At 38.1% G+C, this 25359-nt stretch overlaps 1 protein-coding gene across 3 annotated transcripts; it reads right to left on the bottom strand.

The window, feature by feature from the left end:
* Positions 1–4264: 4264 nt before the first annotated feature.
* On the bottom strand, positions 4265–20076 carry LIPK (lipase family member K). Of its 3 annotated transcripts, none has more exons than XM_081573611.1 (9): positions 19972–20076; positions 18966–19080; positions 16782–16881; positions 15295–15404; positions 14055–14191; positions 10587–10733; positions 10020–10091; positions 7617–7688; positions 4265–4498 (listed from the first exon to the last, which is right to left on the bottom strand). In XM_081573611.1, exons 1-9 carry the CDS (start codon positions 20074–20076, stop codon positions 4265–4267), a joined length of 1092 nt encoding a protein of 363 aa, XP_081429737.1. The 3 variants fall into 3 exon arrangements, with proteins under 3 accessions (XP_081429737.1, XP_081429736.1, XP_081429738.1); XM_081573610.1 differs by having other exon boundaries at positions 16782–16980; XM_081573612.1 differs by lacking the exon at positions 10587–10733 and having other exon boundaries at positions 16782–16980; positions 19972–19980.
* Positions 20077–25359: the final 5283 nt, after the last annotated feature.

Here is a 25359-nt window from a genome sequence, read left to right on the forward strand (position 1 = left end):
GGTCTCCTGCACTGCAGGCAGATTCTTTACCATATGAGTCACCAGGGAAGTGCCACCCCAGCATTTTATAAATAATATTTATTAATCCCTTTCTATGTAACTGGCATTGTGTTAAATTCTTTTAATGCATTATCTCATAACAACTCAATAATAGAGGTACTAATGTTATCTCCAGACTTCTGTGGTGGCCCAGTGGTGAAGAATCTGCCTGCTAATGCAGGAGACATGGGTTCTATCTCTGGGTTGGGAAGATCCCCTGGAGAAGAAATTGGCAACCCACTCCAGTATTATTGCCTGGAAAGTCCCATGTACAGAGGAGCCTGGAGGGCTGCAGCCCCCCCAAATAGTCAGACACTTGTAGTGACTAGACAACAACAAATATTTCCATTTCACAGATAGGAAAATGTGATTAAAATGATTCATTAACTTGTCTATGGATATAAAGATAATAATAGGGCTAGGAACCGAACCTAAACAATATGACTTCAGGGCCTATGTTTAAGTACTGTGCTTTACAAATATGGTTCATGTATTAATACATCTTTGGTATCCATGACAGCAGATGATGTAGGCAGGAAAGAATGTCACTATTTTGTAGAAAAGGAAATTGCTGAAGTCAATGATACATGATGTTTTTGGTGTCATGTGGCTAATCAATTGTGGAGTTGGCTCTGGAACTTTCAATATCTAATGCTAACATGAGTATTTGTTGTTGTTGTTTAGTTGCTAAGTCATGTCAAACTCTTTTGTCACCCCATGGACTGTAGCCTGCCGGGCTCCTCTGTCCATGGGATTTCCAACACAAGAATACTGGAGTGAGTTGCCATTTCCTTCTCCTTCCCGACCCAGGGATCGAACCTTCATCTCTAGTACTGCAGTATTCTTTACCTTTTAGCCACTGGGGAAGCCCAACATGAGCATTACCCATAACCATTCCTTGTTACCTCTCAGTCAATAAAAAGGAAGATAATTATGGCTCTGAAAACACTTTGAATAGAACAAAACATGGTACAGAAATGAGAATGATTTTTGTTATGATGATCTTTATAACTACTGATATTATCCTTGATGTCCTTTAAAGGAAGGGCTAACAGAACTAGTTCATTCCACTAAGCCAAATTTATCCGTGTAACATCACATTGGTGTGCAAGACACAATATTTGGAATCAACTCTGAAAGGACTGGATCTGGAAGATGTGAAAAAAATTGTGAAATGTCCAGCCTTATATAGACAATCTCCGGTATGAAGATGAAGGAAAGGCCTTTTCTTACAAAGGATAGTGACTTCCCCAAATTTCTGACTCAACTAAATGTGGAAAGGCGGATTGTTATGTTGAGGGTTGGGTAATTCTCCAGTGTTGCAAGACAGGGCTTCATGGAGATGAATTACATTGGGTAGGGTCAAGTGATTGCTACCTTAAAGTGTGACTATGGAAAAACTATCACAACACACCTATCAACACATTGGTAGATAAATACCAGCCAGGCTGCCAAATCTGGCTTTGTTCTGTGCCAACCTAATTTTGACTCAGAACCTGGGTAGCCTGTTTCACTTAGTCACCCACACTCCTGCTCTGTCTGGACATTACCCATCTTATACCTTGTCCTTGTTTCTGGTTCGGCCACTCCCTTTCTGTTCTCTGGTGATTTTGCTTTAGTCTCCCTGTTTAATTTTAAATTTTATTTAAATAAATAAGTAAATGCTGTGTCCTCATCGCTGAACATGTTTTTCTTTAGTTGCGGGGAGTGGGGGCTACTCTCTGGTGGTGATGTGTGTGCTTCTCATTGTGGTGGCTTCTCTTGTTGCAGAACATGAACTCTCGTGTGTGCAGGCTTCAGTAGTTGTGGCTCCTGGGCTCCAGAGCACAGGCTCAATAGTTGTGGTGCATGGGTTTAGTTGCTCCATAGCATCTGGGATCTTCCCTGATCAGGGATTAAACCCATGTCTCCTGCACTGGCAGACAGATTCTTTACCACTGAGCACCAGGGAAGCCCCCTGTTTACTTTATAGACTTTTCTCTTAAGTAAAAACATGTATTAAATTCTGCCCTTACCCACTGTACAAAGCCTCAGAAATTCTCTAATAAGCAGGACCTTCCCTGACCAGGACAACTTATATTGGATTTCCTCATCTACATCTTTAGGGGAACAATACCATCAAGTATCAAGAGCTAGAATTTGGATTTCAATAACTCTGCACTCAAGATCCAGATTTGATTGTTATTCTTAAATATTTGCCTGAGTTAGTATTTAAGTCTTCTGAGCATCAATGGTCTTCCTTAAAATAAGATAAGCAGAGTACCATATCACAGAGACAGGAACAGGAATAGACATCTTTGGCTATGCCTTTGATAAATGCCAAATAAGCTAACAAGTGCTAAATATATATATTGTGTGTGTGTGTGTGTGTTAAAGTCTCTCAGTCATGTCCAACTCTTTGCAGCCCCATGGACTGTACAGTCTATGCAATTTTCCAGGCCAGAATACTGGAGTGGGTAGCCATTCTCTTCTTCAGCGCATCTTCCTAACCCAGGGATTAAACCCAGGGTTCCTGCATTCCAGGAAGATTCTTTATCATCTGAGCCACCAAGGAACACATAAGAGGTGCAGGGTAAATTTTTTATATGAATAACTGGTAAGAATTGCAAAGACATGCTGTCACCAAGGAGATTCTGACTCCTCAAGTCCTGTGCACAGAAGCCTGATAGTAGAACTGAAAAATGGTTCCATATTAAAATGTTCTCCCCTCTGGAAGTTGCTAGTTCAGATTCCTGAACATGTAATAAAAAATCAAACTAAAAATATTAAATTGATAATGATTGATGAGAATGGTGGTGATGTACCTTGAGCCTCCTACTGAAAATAAATTATAAATTAAGACAATATTTTCAAAATGTAGGAATATAAACACAAAAATCCTACCTGATTAAGAGAAAATCCTACCTATAATGTTGTGTACACACTGCTATAATTAAAATGGATAACCAACAAGGACCTATTGTATAACACAGGGAGCTCTGGTCAATGTTATGTGGTAGCCTGGATGGGAGGGGAGTCTGAGGGGGAAGGATACATGTATATGTATGGCTGAGTCTCTTTGCTGTTCACCTGAAATTGTCACAACATTGTTAATTGGTTATACTCCAATGCAAAATGAACAGATTAAAAAAATGGTGTAAGGGAAGTGATCAAGATAGCAGAGTAGGGAGAACTGAGCTCCCCTCCTCCCATGAGCACATCAAAATTACAACTATTTACAAAGCAACTATCGATGAGAATGACCTGAGGACTACCAGAAAATATTTTCCACAGTTAAAGATACAAAAAAGGAACAACAAGACAGGAAGGAGGAGTGAAGATGTGGTATAATCAAAACCCACACCCCTGGGTAGGTGACCCACTTAAAAATACACTTAAAAACATATTAAGAGAGTAAATCTTACGTTAAGTGTCCTTACCACAATAAGAGAATATGGTATCACACTGCGAGAATGAATCACTCGCAGATCTGCTTAACAAGAAATATTCAACTCAGTTCCTCGTGAGAAGAAAAATAAGACAGAGAAAAATAATGAAATAAGAAACAGGATTTCTCGAGTGTCTAACCAAAGAAAAAATAATGATAATGGTAATAATAAAAATTCATTATTAATAATAACAGTAGTAGTTTGCCACTGCTGATAGCAAATGACCACAAATTTAGTGATTTAAAACAATATTTATTATCTCACTTTCTGTGGGTCAGTAGTTCAGGTATGGCATGGTTAGGTCCTCTGCTTCAGGTCTCACTGGTTCTCAGGCTGCAATCCAGGTGTTAGACAGACTGCTTTCTCAATAAGAGGCCGAACAGGGAAAGAATGGACTCCTAAGCTCATTCAGGTTTTAGACAGAATTCATTTTCTCATATATGACGGAGAGTCCCAATTCTTTGCAAGTTATCAGCTGCAGATCCTAGAAGCCACACACGGTTCCTTCAAACATTTGTTTGCCTTATTAAGCCAACAAGGAGAATATGTTGCTCTAGTCTGCTAAGATGGATTCTTATACCATAGACTGCAATTAGAGGATGACATCCCATCACCTTTGCCAATTCTCCTGTCTTGAAGCAAGTCTCAGGTCCCTCCCACACTCAAGGGGAAAGTATTACACAAATTTGTGGTTCCTGGGTGGACCACAAATTATTAGAGGGGTTACCTCAGAGTCTGTCTACCACATTTTTATGACTAAAATCCACTTCCTTAGAGAAAGGAAAGCGTATTTAATTTTACAACCATTCCTCTATCATTCTAATTAGGTCTTGGTAAATTTCACGGGGTGCATCCTGTCCGAGGTAAAAATCCACATGATTATAGTGTGGAATTGACTTGTAATAAATGAGCTTGGTAATTGTCGGGAGTAAATCCTCAACATCTTTGAGATCAGCCACGCAGTCCTGTCCACCACTCCACACTGCTGTTGGAACTTCCATATTAGAAACGTTGTATAAAGGAGGTGTAAGCTAAATAAAATTGAAGAGAGAGAAAAATAGTTTTCACAGAAAATCGTATTATAGAAGGAACATCAATTATCAGTTGTTAAGCAAGTTCTGCATGTTCTCAATGTTACTGTATGTTACGTACATACATTCCCCATTGTACTACTATCTTAGAAATTGTGTCAAAATGCAAGCAGCATATGCAAGCAGAATTGAGAGAGAGTGACAGGGAGAAAGAGAGAGCCTGATGATTCCATATATTCCTGGCTATTGTGAGTTTACCATTATACTTCTTATTTCAGTAAAACCAAACCATATTTTTATAAAATTTAAAATAGAGTGATTTTTACTACTTGCATTGTAAAGACCTACATATTCTATGGACTAAATTGTGTTCTCCCCAAATTCATAAATTGAACCTTAACCCCAAGGTGATTGTATTTAGAGAAAAGGATTTTAGGAAGTAATTAAGGTTAAATGAGGTCATAAGGTTTGGATCCTAATCCAACAGGATTGGTGGCCTTATAGGAAGGGGAAGTGAGAGAGATCTCTCTCTTCAACCAGACACAGAGAGGAAAGGCTATGTGGACATGCATGGAGAAGGTGACTGTCTGCAATCCAGTAAGAGAGCCCTCACTAGAACCTGACCATGCTGGCACCCCTGCTCTCGGACTTCCAGCTTCCAGGACTGTTAGAAATAAATTTCTGTTGTTTAAGCCACTCAGTCTATGGGATTTTTTATGGTAGCCAAAGGCGATTAATGCACCATAGGTAATTTCAGCAGCAAGACTAAGAAGAAAAGGTAACATGGACCAAGTTGTGAATCATTAGAAAACAGTAACTTTGGCCAGGAAGAGATTTCTAAGACTAGAAATGTGCCTGGGGAGACCCCTGACTCGGTAACTGTACCATGAGTTCTCTTAAAAGAGTGATTTGCAGGCAGAGCACTGGTATAGCCATTCCACATGTCACCATCAGTAGATGGGTCTTTGCATTAGCAAATATCTTAAATATAAGTCCTTGCCTTGTAATACTGGGAGACCTTGGATCTGGGCTTAGAAGCAAGTGGTAAATAGGAATGTATAGCCATGAGAATACAATGTGAAGGGCAAAGAAGGAAATCAGTGAAGATTAGCACTAATGAGTACTGCATGCAAGGGAACGGTGAGCTAAGGAAAGCCTGGTGCACTCAATGCCAAGTGCGACTGATGAAAGAAGAGGCTTGCTTTTCCTGACTTGGTAGTGTTCTCAGTAGAATAATACAAGGCATAAATATTCAAATGCAAAGATAGAGAAAGATAAAGAATAGAAAAACAGCACGGCACAGAGGAAGCAAAAATATTAGCAAGTTTTTAAGGCACAAGTGAGTCTGAGGAGCTCCTGAAATCAGAATACATTTACTGCAGTAATTTAATACCCTACTCAGAATGAACTGGGAAGCCCAGAAGATGTCAAAACAAAAATGAACATCCAGATCAGGATCCAAATGATATGTGGTGGCTTTTGGCCCAGAAATTTTTCTTTTTTCACTTTTTTTTAGTAATACAGGATTGGTGATTATATTGGTAATTACATCTGTCTAACTTATGATGACATTACTTATAGTGTGACAAAGGTTATTAATTGTTAAAACTTATATATTGTTTACAGTTTAAGTTTTCTTTTCCTCCCTAAAGTTCCAAGCAAAAGATCCATAATTGAACCTGAACTGCCATGTATTTTGGTAGAATCTGCGAGCAAAATGACAGCGTTAATACCTGTGATTCAGCTTTCATCCAAGTAGGTATTTGAGTCTTATAGAGTGAGGTCATCATCTAAAAAGCTTTTCCTAAAGCAACTACATACTGTTGCTAGTACAAGGAGTTGTTAATCACAAGAGTGATTAAGCACTCTGACACAGTGAGTGAGTTTGGGTGTGTGGGCACACACCTCTCCCCACACATACAACTATAGCAGTTTAGGGGAAAATCAGATTTTTCACACTACTTGAAGTTATGCATTTTCACTATCATAATTATTATGGTAACAGTGAAATTAGTTTAAAAAAATCTCCAAATTTCCACATGCCTGATTTGAAAAAAATCCATGTATCTTTGTTGCTTACTTGCTTAATTTGAGCTCAGTCTATTAGCCAGAAGCTGAAGCCATCACTGTATTTCCTTAAATACTGGAAAAATTAACAACAATGCCTATTCACTTTAATACGGAGTTTTTTCGCATAGGAAGTTTTCATACATAATGTTAAGATATAAATGGACATATCATTATCTGGCAAACAGCATTGCTTTTTTCGAAAGGTGATAATTCTGTCTGGAATATCTTTAATAATTCATAATTTTTTTTTGAATGAGCAGCAAATGACATCCAAAAACTTATTAGGATAATGTTAGTTCATTTTATGAGGTTCATTTATGAGGGATGGATAAGAAGCCAGAGAATATGCTTTAGAAATAAAATTATGCATCTTTAATTCTTTCTTTAAAAATATGGTCTTAAGTGCTGAGAGTTTCTATTTTTTGAGAAGGAGTAAGTGTCACAGAAGAAGAATGGACTTTTGATCCAGGAACCCTGGGTGGTATTCTGGTTCTTTACTAGCTAAATAATTTTTGACAATTCACCTAACTTCTCTGAGCTTCTAGAAAAATAGAGACAATTTACCTAACCTAATATTTATCTGGGAAGGTCATGCTGAGAATCAAAAACAGTGATATGGCAAGTGGTAAGATCCCCCAAGGAGAAGGCAATGGCACCCCACTCCGGTACTCTTGCCTGGAGAATCCCATGGACGGAGGAGCCCGGTAGGCTGCAGTCCATGGGGTCGCTAAGAGTCAGACACGACTGAGCAACTTCACTTTCACTTTTCACTTTCATGCATTGGAGAAGGAAATGGCAACCCTCTCCAGTGGTCTTGCCTGGAGAATCCCAGGGACGGAGGAGCCTGGTGGGCTGCCGTCTATGGGGTCACACAGAGTTGGACATGACTGAAGCGACTTAGCAGCAGCAAGATCCCCCGAAATAGCATCTAATCTATACAAAGTACCTGGCATAGTGAATGGCGCATAGTGAGTAGGTGCTTGATGAGTAGATACTATTTTTACAAATTTCGTTTGCAGTAGGCAGGTGGTGACTATTGTTATTGTACCTGGTGGAAGTGCTTCATGTTCTGATCAGGGTTTCCCCAATCAAAAGCTTGGAACCGACCAGAATTAACAGCCTATAAAAACGTACAAATAATAAACACGTTAAAATGATATACGAAAACAACATACATGTAAAGACAGTAAGAAAAAAATATACAAAAAGGATTGACATAATGTCCCACGCTTTAGCATATGAGCTAAAAGTCAAAGTTTAATAAGTGAAATAATAAAATTGATAAAAATTGATACAAATTCATGGATCTATCTCCTCTTCCCTTTTATACTTTTCCAAAGAAAATCTTCGAGCAGTGATGTCTTTAAATAAATTCTATGCTGTATACATAGACATGTTTTAAAAGATGCTACATTGATTCTTGAACATCTTGGCTTCAAGAATTTTAGTATTTACTAGCTATACATTAACAAATGACTGCTACTATTATTAAATTTTATACCTTGTTATCTTATCAGATGGTCTAGGATATTATACTATATTCCTTATTCTTAAACATTTTTGCTACCTTTGAAAGAATGCTCACTCAAAGAACACCTTCAAGGCTTTCTGAGGTATAGTGTCTGTCTGTCTCCTGTCTATATGGCCAAGCAGCCTACCATGTTGTCAGTAACATGGCCACAGGCTGAGTGTCTGAGACACTGTGTGGGCCCTTTTGTTATTTTAAGTTTTAGACTTCAGATATTAATACAGAAACATTAATACTTCTAGGGGTTCCTTTTTTTGGTTATTTGCCACCCATTTGGATTGAGGAGACATAATTTTTACCTTTACCTCAAGCACTTCATTAAATTATTTTCAGACTACTCCAAAGGTTTTTTTTCCCTTTAACTTGATTTTTTCCACTGAACTGATTTAATTCTGATTTTTTGTTTGAAATGTTTCCCATTGTGATTTATGTTCACAGAGGCAGTAGTCTGCTGTGGTTGAAATTCTGTAGGTTTTCAGGAATGAGAGGCAATAGAATGTACTATATAGTTAGGAACTTGGGTTCTAGCATCAAACAGAACTAGTTTTAATCCAGGCTTAATGGATTATTAAATCTGCGATCCAGGCTGTATATGCATCTTCTTTAAACCTGTTTTTTCATCTGTGCAATGGAAATGACAATTGCATTCTGCTTATAGGGTTATGAAGATTAAGGAATGTATGAAAAGCATGTGGCAGCTAGGAATGGTCAAGAAATCACTCTTTTTATTGATATTGTTACCATCATGTCATTATCATCATCCTTGCTTTAGCTGTCTATGTAACTTTTAACCAAATATTTTATCTCCCCACCCCACCAACTTATTTCTATTCTCAAGAGAACTTTCTATCAAAGGAGAAGAGATAGCTTTAAGAAGAGTCAAATGTGAGAGCTAAGGATTGGCTATGACATTTTTAGAGTGGGGAGTATCAATGGTTTCATTGAAAGATTGTTAGGAGAATTCATAACAGACAATGAGATATGTATCTGGACAATAAGAACACATTGTAAGTGCTCAATGAATATGAAATCAAAGTTGTATTATCTCGAAAACTATGCCTTTCAGAGTCTACCTGTCTCCTCACCAGTAGGAAGCCCTAAATCTGGAATATCTGTCTTCCTTTAGGAACTTGAACTCTTATCTCTTGAGGGTGGAACTCTTCAAAGAATTGCAGAACTCTTCAACTAGTATTTAAGACTATCGATAGCAGTGATTGTCAAATTTAAAGCATGGAAGAAATTTATCAGGGTATAGGTTAAAATTCAGATTCCTAGGGATTTCAGATACTTATTCAACTTTTTAAAGTATTTTAAAATTAAGATATTTAATTAAATACTAAATATTAAACCTCCCCCACTTGTACATGTGCACACACACATACACACACTCAGGCATACATGGCTTAGAAAGCTATGCCAACTGAATTTGACTTATTGCTGAGCTTGCCAAATACTGAGAAATATAGTAACACACACAAAAAACTTAAATGGAGAGTAAAAATAGAAACCCTTAATCCATTTTAAACCCTTTCTAACATTTAATTTCCTCTAAATTAAGCAGTATTTCCACACTCTGAAATTGCCCATATCCCAGTTGGAGGGTAAAAAGATCTTTCTAGAATAGCGTTTATCATGTTATGTATAGCTCTGTTAGAGGGAATGATTTCCCAAAAGAGGAAACACAAACTTTTCCTAGACAAGACAATTAGGAGTAATCTGAAGATCAGAATTCAGTCAGAATACCTGGGAATACACAGAGGACCTGGAGTATAGATGAAAGTAAAGAAAATCGACATGAGTTGATCTGATTCCAGAAACATCCACCTGACAGTGGCATAACCCGCAGAGTGAGCTCTCTGGACGTGCTCCTCAGGGATCTTGCAGAGATTTGTGTGTGTTATATCAGGAAGTGGGAGTACCTACCTGGGCCCAGTGCAGCATGGTCTGAACAGATGTTCCCGCAGAGCCCTGTGCAAAATAAACATCTAAGCGACTCTGCAAAGCAAAAAGATTATTTCTTACCTGAAGGCTAATCATATAATCACACCACAAGTGAATTTGAGTATTTTCTTCCCCTCTCTCACCTGGCCCAATCTCTCTCTCTCAGAATAAACATGTACCACATCCTCTGAAGACAAACTAAGCAAAGAAGCCCATCTTTAAGAATTTTCTCTTCCCTCACCTCTATTCTCCTGTCTAGGGCAGTGACTGTGTAAAGTCCACAGAGGACATCCTGTGGTCAAAGACAAAAGGCAACGCACTTTTTCTTTCCAGGTCCAAGAATATAGTCAAGAGATATTTAATGAAGCCTCAAATCCTCCTACTCAAGCAGGTGGATTCTCAGCTTGAGTTGGAAGCTATGAACATGCTAGTTACATTCCAGGAGACAAAAAGACTTTGAAATGTGGTTTCCATGCAATTTAGAGTGAACTCTCCTTATCTCTGTCCAACAAAACAATTGCTTTCCTGGATCTGACTACTTACACATACCATGTTTAAGTTTTTTGGATCAAATCCACTCAAAGTAAACATAAAGTTGCTGCAAATGCGACGAAATATCTTCCGGTTGCATACCTTGGTGGCAATGAATTGGCTAAAAAATGTGTGAGGACAGAACATCTTGTCACCAAATAATACCTGCAAGATTGATTTAAGACACCATCAACTTTCATGGATGTGAATGTCAAGTGGCAAACGAATGGTAATTCAATCAAGTACTGGACATGGGTGACATCTGCTCAGTACTAGTCCTCAGTGGAACCAAAAAGCCCATTAAACTTTGTCTTTGTAGTCCTCCCAACTCACCTCTTGAAGCTTTTTCTCCCAGGATCCTTTAGTTGAAGTGTTTTCTGGAGCATCCCCTAAAAAACTCATCTCCACAGGAAATTCGTAGGGCTTTGGGGTCAGTGATACCTTGGTTTGACTCTAAACTCTGTCTCGTATTCACTTTTCTATTATCCTGGATTTCCTCAACTATAAAATAGAAAATCAATGTGCACTAAGAATTTCTGTGTAGATAATAGATCACATTTAAAACACACCTAGTGCAAAGTAGGCAAGGTGGTAGAGTAGAAAGAACCCAAGCTCATCTTCCCCACAGGCACACTAAAATTAAAACTATTTACAGAGCAACTATTGATGAGAAAAACTAGAAGACCAACGTTTGGCTAATAGGAGAGGAAAAGAGAAAAAAAAAAATCTTAACTCTCTAAAAGTTTATACCATGCCTATCATTTCATTCTCAAATCCTATAAAGTTTGTCTTCTTTTTGCACAACCCTGGCTCAGTTTCTCTACTGAAGTGTAACAATAATTTTATAACCATTTCCCTCATCTTTTGCCCTTCTTATATCTTTTACTCTCATTCACTTCCATTTGGTCTCCAGGAGAATTTTTCTAAAAAGAGCATTATGCATGTCATTCCTTTGTGTAAATACCTTCCATGATCACCCACCATATATCGAATATTACCCAAGTTTCTTAACTTGGCATTTAAGTCCACATTTCCAATATTCCTACATTTCCTACAGAATCTATTCATACATTTCCAATATTATTTCTCATACCTTTCACAAATTTAAAGCTAAATAAAGTCGATTACATGTGATTTCCCATGGCTTAAGCTTCACCCCTTCAAATGGTACTCAGGTTTCCCTCTTAGTTTAGAAAGACTTTCTGCAAGACATTGTAAATTGAAATCTTGTCCTTCAGCCCAAACTCAGAAATGCCATCCAGGAAGTCTTCCGTGATTTCAATGACTAGAAACATTTTCTCTGAGTTTGTCTGGCAATTTTTTGATCTATCATTATGATTTTACTGGAATTTCTATTAGGAATTAGTGAGTTAGTCACATGTGGTAGCTTCTCTATTGGAGTTAAAGCACCTTACGGGTAATATTTCTAAAACTACAAAACTGATCAATCCATTTCTCTGTTCAACATTCTTCAATGACTTCCCATCACCAACAGAACAAAACTCTTTAACATGACATAGCTATTTTCTATGAACTGTCCATTATTCTCTTCTCCGTCAAGTCTTCCACCATTCACACATGTACCACAATTTTCAGTCATGCCGATTGGCTGAAAAGTAGCTTTATAGGCATAGCTGTTTCCTGGTGCCATGCTTTTGAAACAGTAGCTCCTAGATAATCTTTTTTTTTTTTTTTTTTTAAAGAATTGAATTGAACTGCATTACACTATAGGTAGATCAAAACATAATGAAAGTTGAAGCAGAGTTGTGCAAATTGAGAATGTGAAGATCCTACCATCTCAAAATATCTCTTAACTTTGTGGGAATGCTGAAATAATTTAACAAGAAGTCTGGTGCTGTTTGCCTGATAATGTAGGACCAGGTTGGACTGAAATCTCTATGTTAAAAGATGCCCATGTACTATGAGGGATCTGTGAGCATTTTTCACATTGTTATCGTAGTTTTGCTGCTATGGTTTTTCTTGGTTGTAGAGGCATGGAATTAAATCACCCTGGGCTAATTTGCTTATCTCTCACCATCAGAACTCCTGGCTTCTATAAAAATTCTTTCACTTTCGTATGCTTTCACTGAAATCACTAAACAGTCTAATCACCTTCTGTCTGTCACGGGAGAAGCCCATATTACTATGTAACGGGAAAACACATCAACTCACAAAGAGCAATTCTCTCCATTGAGCAAATAATCATTTAGTTAGCTGGCAGCTGGCAGAAATCATCTGAGGTTTAGGATACTGCCTAGGTTTTGAGGAGTTGACAGAGTTGACGAAGTGTGGGCAACTTTGGACTTTTAGTGTTCTATGGAAATCATGAGAGCAATAACAATGGCTGGAATTTATTAAAGGCTAACAATGTGTAAGAGATTTACATATATGTACTTACTTAATCCGCAGAGCAGCCCTATGAGTAGAGACTACTATTATCCTCACTTAATAGATGAATAAAATATTTCATAGAATTAAGGTCTTGACCAAATTCACCCAGCTACCTAGGATTCAAATTCCTGCCATCAGACTCCATAGTCTGAAATACTACACCATACTGTCCTTGATACACTAGGAGGCACTGGAGAGAAATTTAACCTACTAAATTAAACCACTGATGCTTTTGAACTGTGGTGCTGGAGAAGACTCTTGAGAGTCCCTTGGACTGCAAGGAGATCAAATCTAAAGGAAATCAACCCGAATATTCATTGGAAGTACTGATGCTGAAGCTGAAGCTCCAATACTTTTTGGCCACCTGATGCGAGAACCTGATTCATTAGAAAAGACCCTTATGGACCCTGATGCTGGGAAAGATTGAGGGCAGGAGGAGAAGTGAATGACAGAGGATGAGATGATTTGGTGGCATCACTGGCTCAATGGACATGAGTTTGAGAAAACTCCAGAAGATGGTGAAGAACAGGGAAGCCTGGCATACTGCAGTCCATGGGGTCACAAAGAGCTGGACATGACTGAGCAACTGAACAACAACAACAAATTAAACCAATCAGCCCATCAATCAAATCAGCTCTTGCTATATCTGTGATTGAGGAATCGTGTGAGAGAGAAGCCTGTAAATCAAAAATGAAGACAGTAGAGTAGAATGGCATCAGAGTGAGCATCCTGAACTCAGTTGGCAAAAGTGTACATCATCAGTAAGCCTACGTGTGTACCTCAAGCACCTATTTTATTCTTTCTAGATGCTCAGTTGTGTCAGACTCTGTGTGACCCCAAGGACTGTAGCCTGCTGGGCTCCTCTATCCATGGAATTCTCCAGGCAAGAATACTGGTGGGGTTAGCCATTTCCTTCTTCAGAGGATCTTCCTGACCCAGGGATCGAACCCGAGTCTTCAGCATCGTAGGCAGGCTCTTTACCACTGATCCACTTGGTAAAACTTTATGTCTCAAGTTGTCTTTTCTTGAAATCAGTAGAAATAGAGATAGTTTTAGTTAACACAGACTGAAACCTGGGGAAAAGTTGTCACATACCTTGACTGCTTTTCTGGAAAGATTTGTAAATTTTTTCATAGGACTTTGGGTGTATTTCAAGGTCGTGACTGGAGCCAATGCAAAAAATATCTTAATCCTTTTAGCCAGCTCTGGATTAGTGGAGAATGCTATGAAAGCTGAAAGGGAAGAAGATACTAATTCATGGATTTAGAACAATTCTTACTTAACTCACTTTAAATGATAGTAAAAGCAGTTATGTTAAAAAAGAAAACAAAGACACTCAGAGTAAGTACCATTTGGGGGCAAGGATTTTTAAATTTCCAAAGATGAAACTGGCTAATTCAGAATAAAGTGAGTTTCCTGTTTCTGAAGGATGCAAATCTACTTACAGAGAATATTACAGAAAGGATTCAAATATCTGTTGTCAGGCATGTCTGGGTAAACTCCAATGGCCATTCTAGCTTGACCATAGTCTTTGGTATCAGACAAAACTGAGCTATAATTTTGGTTTCCCATTTGCTAGCTGTGTGAAAACTTGGGCAACTAACCTCCCCTTTATGAGTCTCAGCTTTCTCTATCTGTAAACATGGAAAATAGAATACTTATAGAATAACTCTTTCAAAGGTTAGATTTATATATATGTAGAGTTTCTAATGGCATTATCACCATTAGAAAGGACTCCTAAGTTCAGCCATTTATTAAATATGGATGATAATGCTCTCAAATGCCTGGTGTAAATGCTGTTAGCATTGCCAAGTTCTCTAGCTGAAAAGAGAACAGAGAAGAAAATGGAGAGCCTTCTGGCACTGCCAACGTGTCCCATCCACATCTAGCCTACCCTAGCACCCACTGGGAACTAACTGAAAGTCACATTGATTGTGGCATGTGATCACTGAGACTTGTCATTCTCTGCTTTCTTTTTGGTTTCCCTTACTAGACTGTGAGCTCTTCAAGGGAAAGATGTATACCATATTTATCTTTGATTTCCCAGTATCTAACCCAGTGTCTGGCAAGTGTTTTTTGGGTACACAAATGAATAAATAAATAATTGACTTTCTTTCAGTTTTATCCATCAATCTCCAAATTTAGTCCTGAGGGAGCAGGAAAATCCCTTAGTCATCCTCACTTTATTTACTCTTCAGAAGACAGCCAGGCATGATATTTTTCCAACTCAAAGTCCCCAAGCTAGAGACTGCACAGAGGGAAGAAATCCTGACCCCTTTCATGAATATGAAGAAAATCTCCTGACACCCTCAGATCACATCTGCCCCAAACACACCAATGGTGGTGCCTTGGGAGTGGCCCACGTAGTAGAGTTGCTCTTGTCTGGTTTTCTCTATGATAAAATTGATTGTGGCTGGAAGGTCATATTTAGCCATCTCATCCAAACTGCCAAAGGAAAAAAACAAAACAAAACAGCGTTAGAAAAAATCCATCTCATTGTTAGGCTTGTAATACTTAAACATATGCGTTGCAGATCTAGATGCTTAGCTTTTGTTAAATATAAGACTAGAATCAATACATGATGTCAAGCAACTTCTGAGGATCTCGTGTTGATCCAAGAGTAACTTTGTGTTAAGAAACTGAAAACTCTGACTTGCAAAGCCTACAGAGTTGTAGTTGTTTGGTCGCTAAGTCATGTCTTTGTGACCCCTTGGTCTGCAGCATGCCAGGCTCCTCTGTTCTCTACTGTTTCCTGGAGTTTGCTCAAATTTCTATCCATTGAGTTAGTGATGCTATGTAACCGTCTTATCCTCTGCCACCCCCTTCTCCTTTTGCCTTTGATCTTTCCCAGCATCAGGGGCTTTTTTACCCAATCTACAGACACTTTTCACTTAATCCTATAGCAGATTTACCAACTCTTTTGAAAAGAAGAATTACCTGGAATGCTTATTTTACAAACAGCAAAAGTGAAGAGACTTGCAGACCTCAGCCCAGATAGATTGGATCAACATTTCCAGGAAAGAGGCCTCAGGTGCTTTCTCTCCTGTGTGTAGTCAGGAAAACACTCATCTAGGGAATCATGATGCTATTTGCAATGGTGTCATGGCACAACTGCACTGGGATGTGGAATTAGGGAATGACAAATGCCTTCCAAGAATGAGGCACGAATGAGGTCAAGGAACGAGCAGCTTTAGTGATCTTCAAGGCATGGTTCTTAGCTTCACTACAAATGCCAGGTTTGCTTCTGTGACTCAGTTGGCCTAACTTCTAAGGCAGACAACACCCCCAGGGACTGCTGTTGGCAGGTTGGCTCCATGGAGAGATTTCAGCACCCTCAGTCTATGGAGGACAGAGTTCCTTCACTCCTCAGTGAATAAACATTGGAGTGTCATCCCTGCTCAAGTGCTTGGCTCATTTTGATTTAACACAAATGTCTGGTTCTCAGGATTTTCAACCAGAACATTGTTTCTGTTCCCATTTCTTGATCAGTGTTATTATTCCTCTTCATTAAGTGTACCATGTAAATTTCTGGACTGCACATTGACAATGTGATAGTCCTGGAATTTGCATTTTGATTTTTTTTCTTTCTTATATACTTTACATACACACAGGCCAAGTGGAGTGTTTAAAACAACTATCAATGCAATAATATGGGCATTTCTTCAGAGCTTGTGAAGAAAACCTGGGTAGAGGAAGGTATGTTTATTTCCATCTTGTGGATTCCACAATGTGCAGTTAGACAAACAGGGAAAATTCAAAAGGGTAGTCATCCATATAAAAGAGCAATGTACACAATTTAGTCATTAGTAGTGTTCTTCCTACCTGAAGGCCCAGTATTCTGGTGATTTGGGTGAAAATTTCAAGTGTTTTCTGGACCAAGTATTTCCTCGGCTGTTCCCAAGCCACACATCATAACCAACATCTGCCAGAAGGAAAGCCAAGCTGTTGTTGGGCAGATTGCAAATCCAGTTACTGGCAGATGCAACTAAGCCATGTTGCAAATACACAACAGGCTTTGGAGCTGCAAAACACAGGCAATGAGAATTTTTTTATCTGAACTTCCTTGGGGCCTACAAGAAAATTCTTTTTTCTGACTCCCTGCAATACAAAAGAAAGGTTAAGAAAGGAAATTTGGCACCACCAGGCAAATCTAGGTTTTAGGATTTTGAACTACTTCTGAAGCTGGTCAAGTTATTTATCTTCTCCATGCCTTGTGTTTCTCTCTGTAAAACTGGGATTATGTCCAATGTATTGAATTGTTAAATAGCTGTTGGAGTCAGAGTGCCCTGCTTCAAAAATCTCTTCTGTTATGTATCAACCTCTTTGTGCCTTAGTTAACTCATTTTGTAATGGGGGATAATAAAAAATGCTATCTTATGGTGTAGTTATAAGAATTAAATTAAAATTAAAATATAATTTTGTTCAGCCACGATAATTACCTGCTCTATAATTATTCACATTAATGACACTTTATTTCTCAAAAAGCATCTGATTACAAAGCTTGTATTTTTCCAAGATAATAACAAAGACAATAAAAATGCCATTTGTTGAATATTTCACTGAATGCGAGGTACTATGCTAGTTAATTTGCATTGTCAGTAAGTGAAATGCAAGGTTTTAAGTGAAATGTACACAAAGTAAAATTGTTCATTTGATATAAAAATTCTGCTCACAATGTAGAATTGGAACAATTTGATTAAAGAAAGAGAAAAGAAAAAGAAGGAAATGGGGAAGTGGTGCTGAAAACATTGAGAAGAAGAAAGAGAAGTGACTGGATACTTCTGTCTTTTATGAATGGTTTATGACGCTCTCTTGGTGCCACAAGTCTTTCCCACAGGTCCCCTTTGGGGCTCGACCAGCTTCCTGAGATTGAGTAGGCGAGACTGGACTCTCAGAGAGCCTCGGCCATCTGGAAACAAGGATCAAAATCTATATCCATTTGAGATATTTTTTGAGAAAAAGACAGAAGGGAGAGGTGTTACTGATTCTGCTAAAATATCACCAAAGTGCAGTCACAATCCATAGCTCATCTCTAACCTGAGCCCTCAGGCAGCTTCTCATTGTAGAGACAGCTTTCCTTCCACGCTTTTTGGCAGCTACCTGGCAGAACTGACAAGGTGAAAGTTCGGGCAAGTAAAGTTCTCACGAGTATTTCCAAAGGTAATGGAGTTATTTTAGGGAATGGTCAGTTCTATAAAGTGAACAACACTGTTCCATCTAGATTGAGTAAATTGTTTTTTAATCTTCTAACAAATAACCCCTTTTGATATTGGAAAGTTTGTTTATACAAAGCTCCAAAGAATAAAAGGCGCCAAGAAATGAGAGAAGAAGCAAACAATTCTTGCCAAGTGGATCCTGTCTTCTCTCAGATACTAACCTGTATTGCAGGGAGCTAGAAATGGCTCTTTAATTACAATCAAGTATAGAACTAATAGGGTCAGGTTTACTGTAAAAAATAAATCCAAATGACTTGTGTAGAGAACTAATTACAAATGAAATAAAAGCAGTTAGAAAGCTATTGCAGTAGCTTAAAAGAACTGATAATGCCAAAGATAATGATAATGTCTAAGCCTGGACTTGAGTGACATTGAAATTGAGAGTTTTCAGATTGGAGAGACATTTAGAAGGCAAAATTGGTAGGTCTTGGTGATTGGCTGGATATAGAAAGTGAGGGGAGAAGAGCATCAAAAATGACCCTAGAGTTCTGGTTTTTAAGCTGGAAAGTGGGTATTCCTAGAATAAGACCACATTTTCTTTTGTTTCCGTGTTTGGTGGGAAAGAGGTCAAAATGATGGAGAAAAGGAAAGACTAAATAGTGCATGCTAATGACTTAAAAACTCCAGCATTATGCAAATGAAATGGAATAGTGGAGGTGATGGTGATGATTTTCCTCCACTATCAGAAGAGAACAGGCTCTATTTTAGAATCACAGCTGTCCTGCTGCTATCAGCACATCCAGGAATCTCTCTTTAGGCATTATTCCTTTCATAATGAAATAAATCCTACCTGTTTTTGGACATCCTCTTCCATGAGGAATCCTGTAAATTCCGAGGATATAACCATCTTCTGTGACAACGTCATATGTTTCATAAGGATAGCCCCAGTAGGAAATAATCTGGCTCTAAAAAGGGGAAAGGAACAGGTATACCTTCATGATATAATGCCTAGATTTTTACCCACATTACAATATAATACTTTAAGTCACAACCTACTGTTCAATAGAGCAGGAAAATCAGGATAACTTGAGGAGGGTTTTAAAAGGAAGATGCATGCCAAGGTGTTGGTAAGGTAAGGTGGTGATCATACATGTAGTTTTCTTGGCATGGTATTATTAATGCACTCAGGTTCACTCTCTAAATGTTTTTTGAAAAATTATATCATTGATAGTTCCTATTCTTAAAGTTCTAATACAAATGGTTATGGGTGGGGACATGACGGTACGCAATATATACAAGAAATATGTTTTCCACTGGAATGAAGCATATAGTAAGCATTTGTCACTGGTCTTTTTTTGTTTGTTTTTGTTGTTTGCATAGATCTATTTCATTCCACTTTGTTCTAGTCCCCTTCTGATATGAATTCCTGCGTGTTAAGATATTTTGTTTATAAGCAGCCCAAACCAAATCTGGCTTACTAAACTTAAAATGTACATGAATGTAGTTCATAAATCAGAGAAAATGCTCTAGGAGAAACCTCAGGAAGAGCCCAAGGATTCTCTAAAAAATCAATAGGAATTCGTGAACTTTCTCTTCAGGAAACCACCATGAGATGGTAGCTCAAACCACCAGCAGAGCGAGCCTTACTTCCCCAAACTGGGTCGGGTCTTTCAGTTCTTTAGTTAGTCAATTATGCCAAGGAACAAAGGTTGGAAACACAGATTTAGTCAATTTAGAATTTTTAAAAACTGGACAAGCATACTAGTTATATCTAAAATGACACCAGGAAAGCCCCTAAAATGACAATAGTTTAATACTTCCTTATCTTAAATATTTTCCCTTAATGAACGACTTACAATATTCATGTTAGCTTCAGGATTTGTGATGCTTCCTTTCTTGTGATAACCATATACAGGTCCAAGAAGAAGCATCCAGCATGTTGCTGCTAAAAGCTGCCACATTTGGATCTACCTGTAAAAGGAAATATTAATATATTTGTCATCAAAGAGAATTCTAAAAGTGAAACTTCATGTAATCTTTCTATAGGACTACTGTTGGGGGGAGTGGAAAGATCCTTCTAGATGGTGTCTTAACAAATAATATGCTTAATTATTCAAGATTCATCCCATGAAAAATCTGAACTAGTGACTTTTTAGTAAGAAAAGAAAGAAAGAAGAAAGGAAGGAAAGAAGAAAAAAATAAAACCAATATCAATTAAATCTACAATAGATAATTGAGCAAAAGAAGGAAATGTATATATAATTCACAGAAAAATCTAAGGACAAATATATGAATCAAAGCACATTTAATATCTCTAGTTATTAGATAAATTAGTACTCTTCTTCTGATGGTGGAAGTGAGCATTGGCACAACCTTAATGGAAAGAGATGTATTAGCACATATTGCGAATTTAAAAATATTTATACACCTTACTCTATAATTCTAATTCCAAGAGTCTATCCAAAAGAAAAAAAATATATGAAAGCATCATCTGTAAAATTCACTTTATTGTTTATCTCAATTTGCTAAAATAAGAGAGTGATAAAATAAATTATGGGGGAGGAAGAATGGAATTATTCAGCAGCCAAATATTATCTTTTTGCATGATATGTGAATTCCTATTATATAATATTAAGGATAAAATAATGCAATTTGTGCATACATTTTGATCTCAGTGATATAGCAAACTATAAAGAGAGAGAAAGGACTAAGCATCAAATTTTAATTATGGTTATACCTAGACGGTAAATTTTTTCTCATTTTTAAAGGACTCTCCTTTTCTAAATTTTCTATGTCCAGTATTACTTTATCATAAGAAAGCAGCTATTTTTCAAATAGAAAATTGTGAAAATTATGAGATAAAAAGATGATATATATTCCTCATTTGGCGTTTAAACTACTTAAGTTGAAAAAACAAATAATGACTGCAAAAGTAACAGAGGGGGACATTTGGCAGACTATCTCCCATTAACTACTATATAAAATGAAAATCTCAATGATGATGACAAGTCTCACTCTGTAAGAAATGGAAGGATTTTTCAGACTATGCCTTCACTATTCTGTTACAGAAAATTCCATGAACTCCTCTCTTGGATTTGTCAAAGTCATAACCTCTGTTGACTATATCAGTTCAGTTCAGTTCAGTCACTCAGTCATGTCCAACTCTTTGCGACCCCATGGACTGCAGCACGCCAGGCCTCCCTGTCCATCACCAACTCCCGGAGGCTACTCAAACTCATGTCCATTGAGTCAGTGATGCCATCCAACCATCTCATACTCTTTCATCCCCTTCTCCTCCAGTCTTCCATCTTTCCCAGCATCAGGGTTTTTTCAAATGATCAGTTCTTCGCATCAGGTGGCCAAAGTATTGGAGTTTTTAATTTATACTATAATTAATATGATTAATAATATATGGATTATGTATGTAGTACATGTGTGCTTATTCGCTCAGTCGTGTCTGACTCTTTGCAACCCCAGGGACTGTAGCCCACCAGTCTCTTCTGTCCATGAAATTCTCCAGGCAAAAATACTGGAGTGGGTTGCCACTTTCTCCTCCAGGGTATCAGGCCACTTTCCCTCCAGGGGATCTTCCTGACCCAGGGATCCAAGCAAAGTCTACTGCATCTCCTGCATTGGCAGACAGATCTTTACCACTAGTGTCACCTGGGAAGCCCATATAATAAATATGTAAGTTTATGTTGATATGTTTATATATAATGAATATTGATTAATATAGCCAAATTCTGGTGAAACACTATAATATGGTAGAAATAATAATGCCACCACCAACAGTGATAATTATTGTAGCTAATACAACTTGTTTTGAACACCTATTATGTGCCAAGTAACGTGTCAGACATGATTGTGATTATCTCATTTTATTCTTAAAATAATCCCAAAGGATAAGAAATGTTATTACAACTGTATTTCAAATGAAACCTGGTGTTGAGGTCAAGCTGTTCGCCTGAGGTCAAACATATAGGGATGGAGCCAAAGTGTGAACTCAGGCGGCTTGATTCTAGAGGAAATATGAATCATTAGGCTCTTAACCTTTCAGTCTGAGTCAGGAGATATATGGGCCCCAGACAGAGCAGATGGTGTTTGTCCCCTGTGGACAGATGCTCCAAGATGAAGAGGAGGAGGAATTGAGCCCTGTCCAGATAAGACACCACATATTTCTCATTCTCAAGATCAAGAAGTCGTTCCTGACTATGCATGTACAGAAAGTCCCCCTGGAGATCAAACAGGGAGTGATGTCAACCTACCCATAGGCCTCTTCACTAGAAACTACTTTGACTAAGCGAGGGGTGTGCACACATGGAAAGAGCCTGAGATATATAAATATGGACTCAGAACCAGGCAAAGAAAGATAATTGGCTAAAGAAAACCCAGAAAAAAATGCCCCATGTAAGTGATTCAAACTACCACGAGGGCACGGCTCTCTCTGAGCCCATGTGTTTGTCTATCCACATGTACCCTTTTCCTTCTAATAAGCACTTAACATGTTTCACTACTTTCCATGTCTTCATGGGAATTCATTTCTGCAAAGAGAAGGACCAGGCCTTGTTGCTGATTCTGGTCTAGTGACTAGGATTTAACACTCTCACTGCTGTGGCCTGACTTCAATCTCTGGTTGGAAACCAAAATCCTGCTTCAAGCAGCTGCAGGCTGAGGCCTTCCGAGATCAAGTCCATTCAGAATAGACTTACTAGGACCCTCTGCTATGTGCTTGCTTAGTATTACATGGACCACAGGCATCATAATTACCGTTAAAACAATGAAGACTTTTAGAACCCACCCCAGCCAAACCAGATGAGAATCTATGGGTATATAGCTAGGCACCGGCATTTAAAACCCTCATTTCAAGTGATTCATGTGTATTTCCACATGTGAAAAACAGACTGGATTCCTTGAGAAAAGAAAAAGTTTCGTTCTCACATCTGTCTCTTTGAGACCTAGCATGAAGTTTCTGAGAAGTAAAATATTGCCTGCCATATTAGTAAACAAAAGATGTCACCGTCATCAGTGATTGTAGCCCTTCAACAGTGAGCCCTGAGGGAATTAAAGAAGGAAATTAAGAACACCTGCCACCTAGCAGTCATCAGACTGCAGCCACTCCCTACAGTGAGCCCTGAGGAAACTCAGGTTGTGAAAACCCAGGATACTGGTCCCAGACAGCTGAGGTATACATCCAAGGAATGATTTCAGTAAGCCCATATTCTGACATTTTTCCATACACAGAAAAGCACTACATTCCTTAACCTGAGATATCTAGTTTTCGTTTATTAACAATAATCTTGTGTTCCTCCCACCTACCCTTTGTTGAGAAACTCCTGTGTGTTCCAGCTGCCCCCTTGCCTACTCGGAGAAGTTTTCTCAGGATTACTTGAGATGCTGCCTCCAGGGCTTGAAGTCTTCAGTATGTCCACTGAATAAAGCATACAATAACTCTCAACTTTTAGTTTGTGTGTGTATCTTTTAGTCAACAGTCCCTATAAATGTTTGCCAAACATATATAGATGGATGAAAGAAAGAATGAGTACATATCATTTAATCTTAAAGACTATCCCAAATTGACTCACTAGTTTGTATCACATTTTTTTTTGTCTGCTTTCATCTTACCCCACTGAATTGGTCCTCTCTTTCTGACAGTAAGTTTTGAGAATTCATTGTGTCCTTAATTCATGACTGTATCTTATGGGAATTTGCGTTCTTAGTCACTCAGTTGTGTCTGACTCTTTGTGACCCCATGGATTGTAGCCTGCCACGCTCCGTTGTCGACAGGAATTTTTTCAGACAAAAATACTAGAATGGGTTTGCATTTGCTCCTGCAAGGTATCTTCCAGACCCAGGAGTCAAACTCCTGTCTCTTGTGTCTCCTGCCTTGCAGGTTGATTCTTTACCACCAAGTGATCAATGAAGCCCCTGCAGGAAGGTAGTAGGGCAATTTAAAAAATTAGTCTTTTCTCTCAAGACATTGACAGTTTAGATGCTCCAATCTCTGCTGAATGATTGATATTTGAGGCCTTTGAGTCACAATCACTGGCAAGTGACTGGGGTTCCTCAATTAGAGGAGATTGGACACTCTTCTGAAATGGGCAGACTGGAGAGCTTGTGGAGCTTTTAGTGATGCAGAAGGAGGGCTGTGTGCTGCTTAGGGGAAGAGCCCTAGCTGTGCACAAGAATGAACTAGTCATGGCAAACTGTATTTTGCAGCCATGACCTAAGGAAGGCCCATTCAGCTGCCTTTGTTTTGTTCTTCTGTGTGTTGGATCTGGGCGTGGGAGGGTAATACACCCAGGCAACAGGTGTCTTTGTGCTATATTTTTGTAAGAAGTAGCAGGTCCTAACCAAACAAGGTTTCTGAAGGTACTTCTCACCAGGGCTGTGCTTACATGTGCTTTGCGGGCATGTGTTTACCAGCTCTGTGTAATCTGAGTCTCACAATATTTAGTGTAATTGTTGGGTAAATCCACCTTATTTACTTCTCCTTAATGATACTGCAACAATCCTGATTTCTTTGACCTGTTTCTAGGATAGCTTCCTGATGAATGTGTCCTACACTGACCTCCTCCTGATTCCATGTAGGACTAAGAAGAGAGAAGACGTTATAATGTTTGACTAAGAAGAGAGAATACATTGTAAACTCCAGGGAACTTTTAATCCTTAAACATAAAACCTTTAGCCTCAAGAACCCAGACTAAATCAATATAGATAATATTTATTATTTTCATATTTTATTTTATGAATAAAATTTATATTTTATTTTATATGTAGGTAATATAATCTGCACAGATTATATTGATTTATTACTCTAAAGCATTCATGTTGCTTTGCTGCAAAAGTGACTTCCATTTTAATAGCAAAATGCTATTTTTAAAATCAACTCATGGAAAATGTTATAATATATAGATATAAATGTATGTTTTTAGACTCTATATATATATGTGTACATATATATAAGCTATATACATGACTGTTGGAGAGTCTTAACTTAAAATATCACAATTAAGACTCAGTATGGTTCTACAATCAAGATTCCATTTGACTTTTTATTTTTCCATAGTCTTATTTGCTCTTAGAATTTTATCATTTGAATGACATCAATTAAATATAACTTGACCCAAATTTTCCAGGGAAAACCTTAGGAAATGCTTGTTTGATATTTTTTCTTTTTCTCTTCATTGTACACTCTGATGACAAGGGAATGGCTACCCTCTCCAGTATTCTTGCCTGGAGAATTC

Source organism: Giraffa tippelskirchi, chromosome 2 (assembly GCF_054371585.1).
Source record: "Giraffa tippelskirchi isolate mGirTip1 chromosome 2, T2T-mGirTip1v1.2.pri, whole genome shotgun sequence".
In the NCBI taxonomy this organism is placed as follows: Eukaryota; Metazoa; Chordata; class Mammalia; order Artiodactyla; family Giraffidae; genus Giraffa; species Giraffa tippelskirchi.

Excerpts from the sequence above, each read along its gene's own strand:
- LIPK (XM_081573610.1), bottom strand. The coding sequence starts at position 20,076 with ATGTGGCAGCTTTTAGCAGCAACATGCTGGATGCTTCTTCTTGGACCT. Across the intron at positions 15,405-16,781 it reads CCAGAATACTGGGCCTTCAG|TTTGGATGAGATGGCTAAAT; the intron begins GTAGGAAGAACA and ends TTCCTTTGGCAG. Across the intron at positions 10,092-10,586 it reads ATCCAAAAAACTTAAACATG|AGTCGCTTAGATGTTTATTT; the intron begins GTATGTGTAAGT and ends TTTGCTTTGCAG.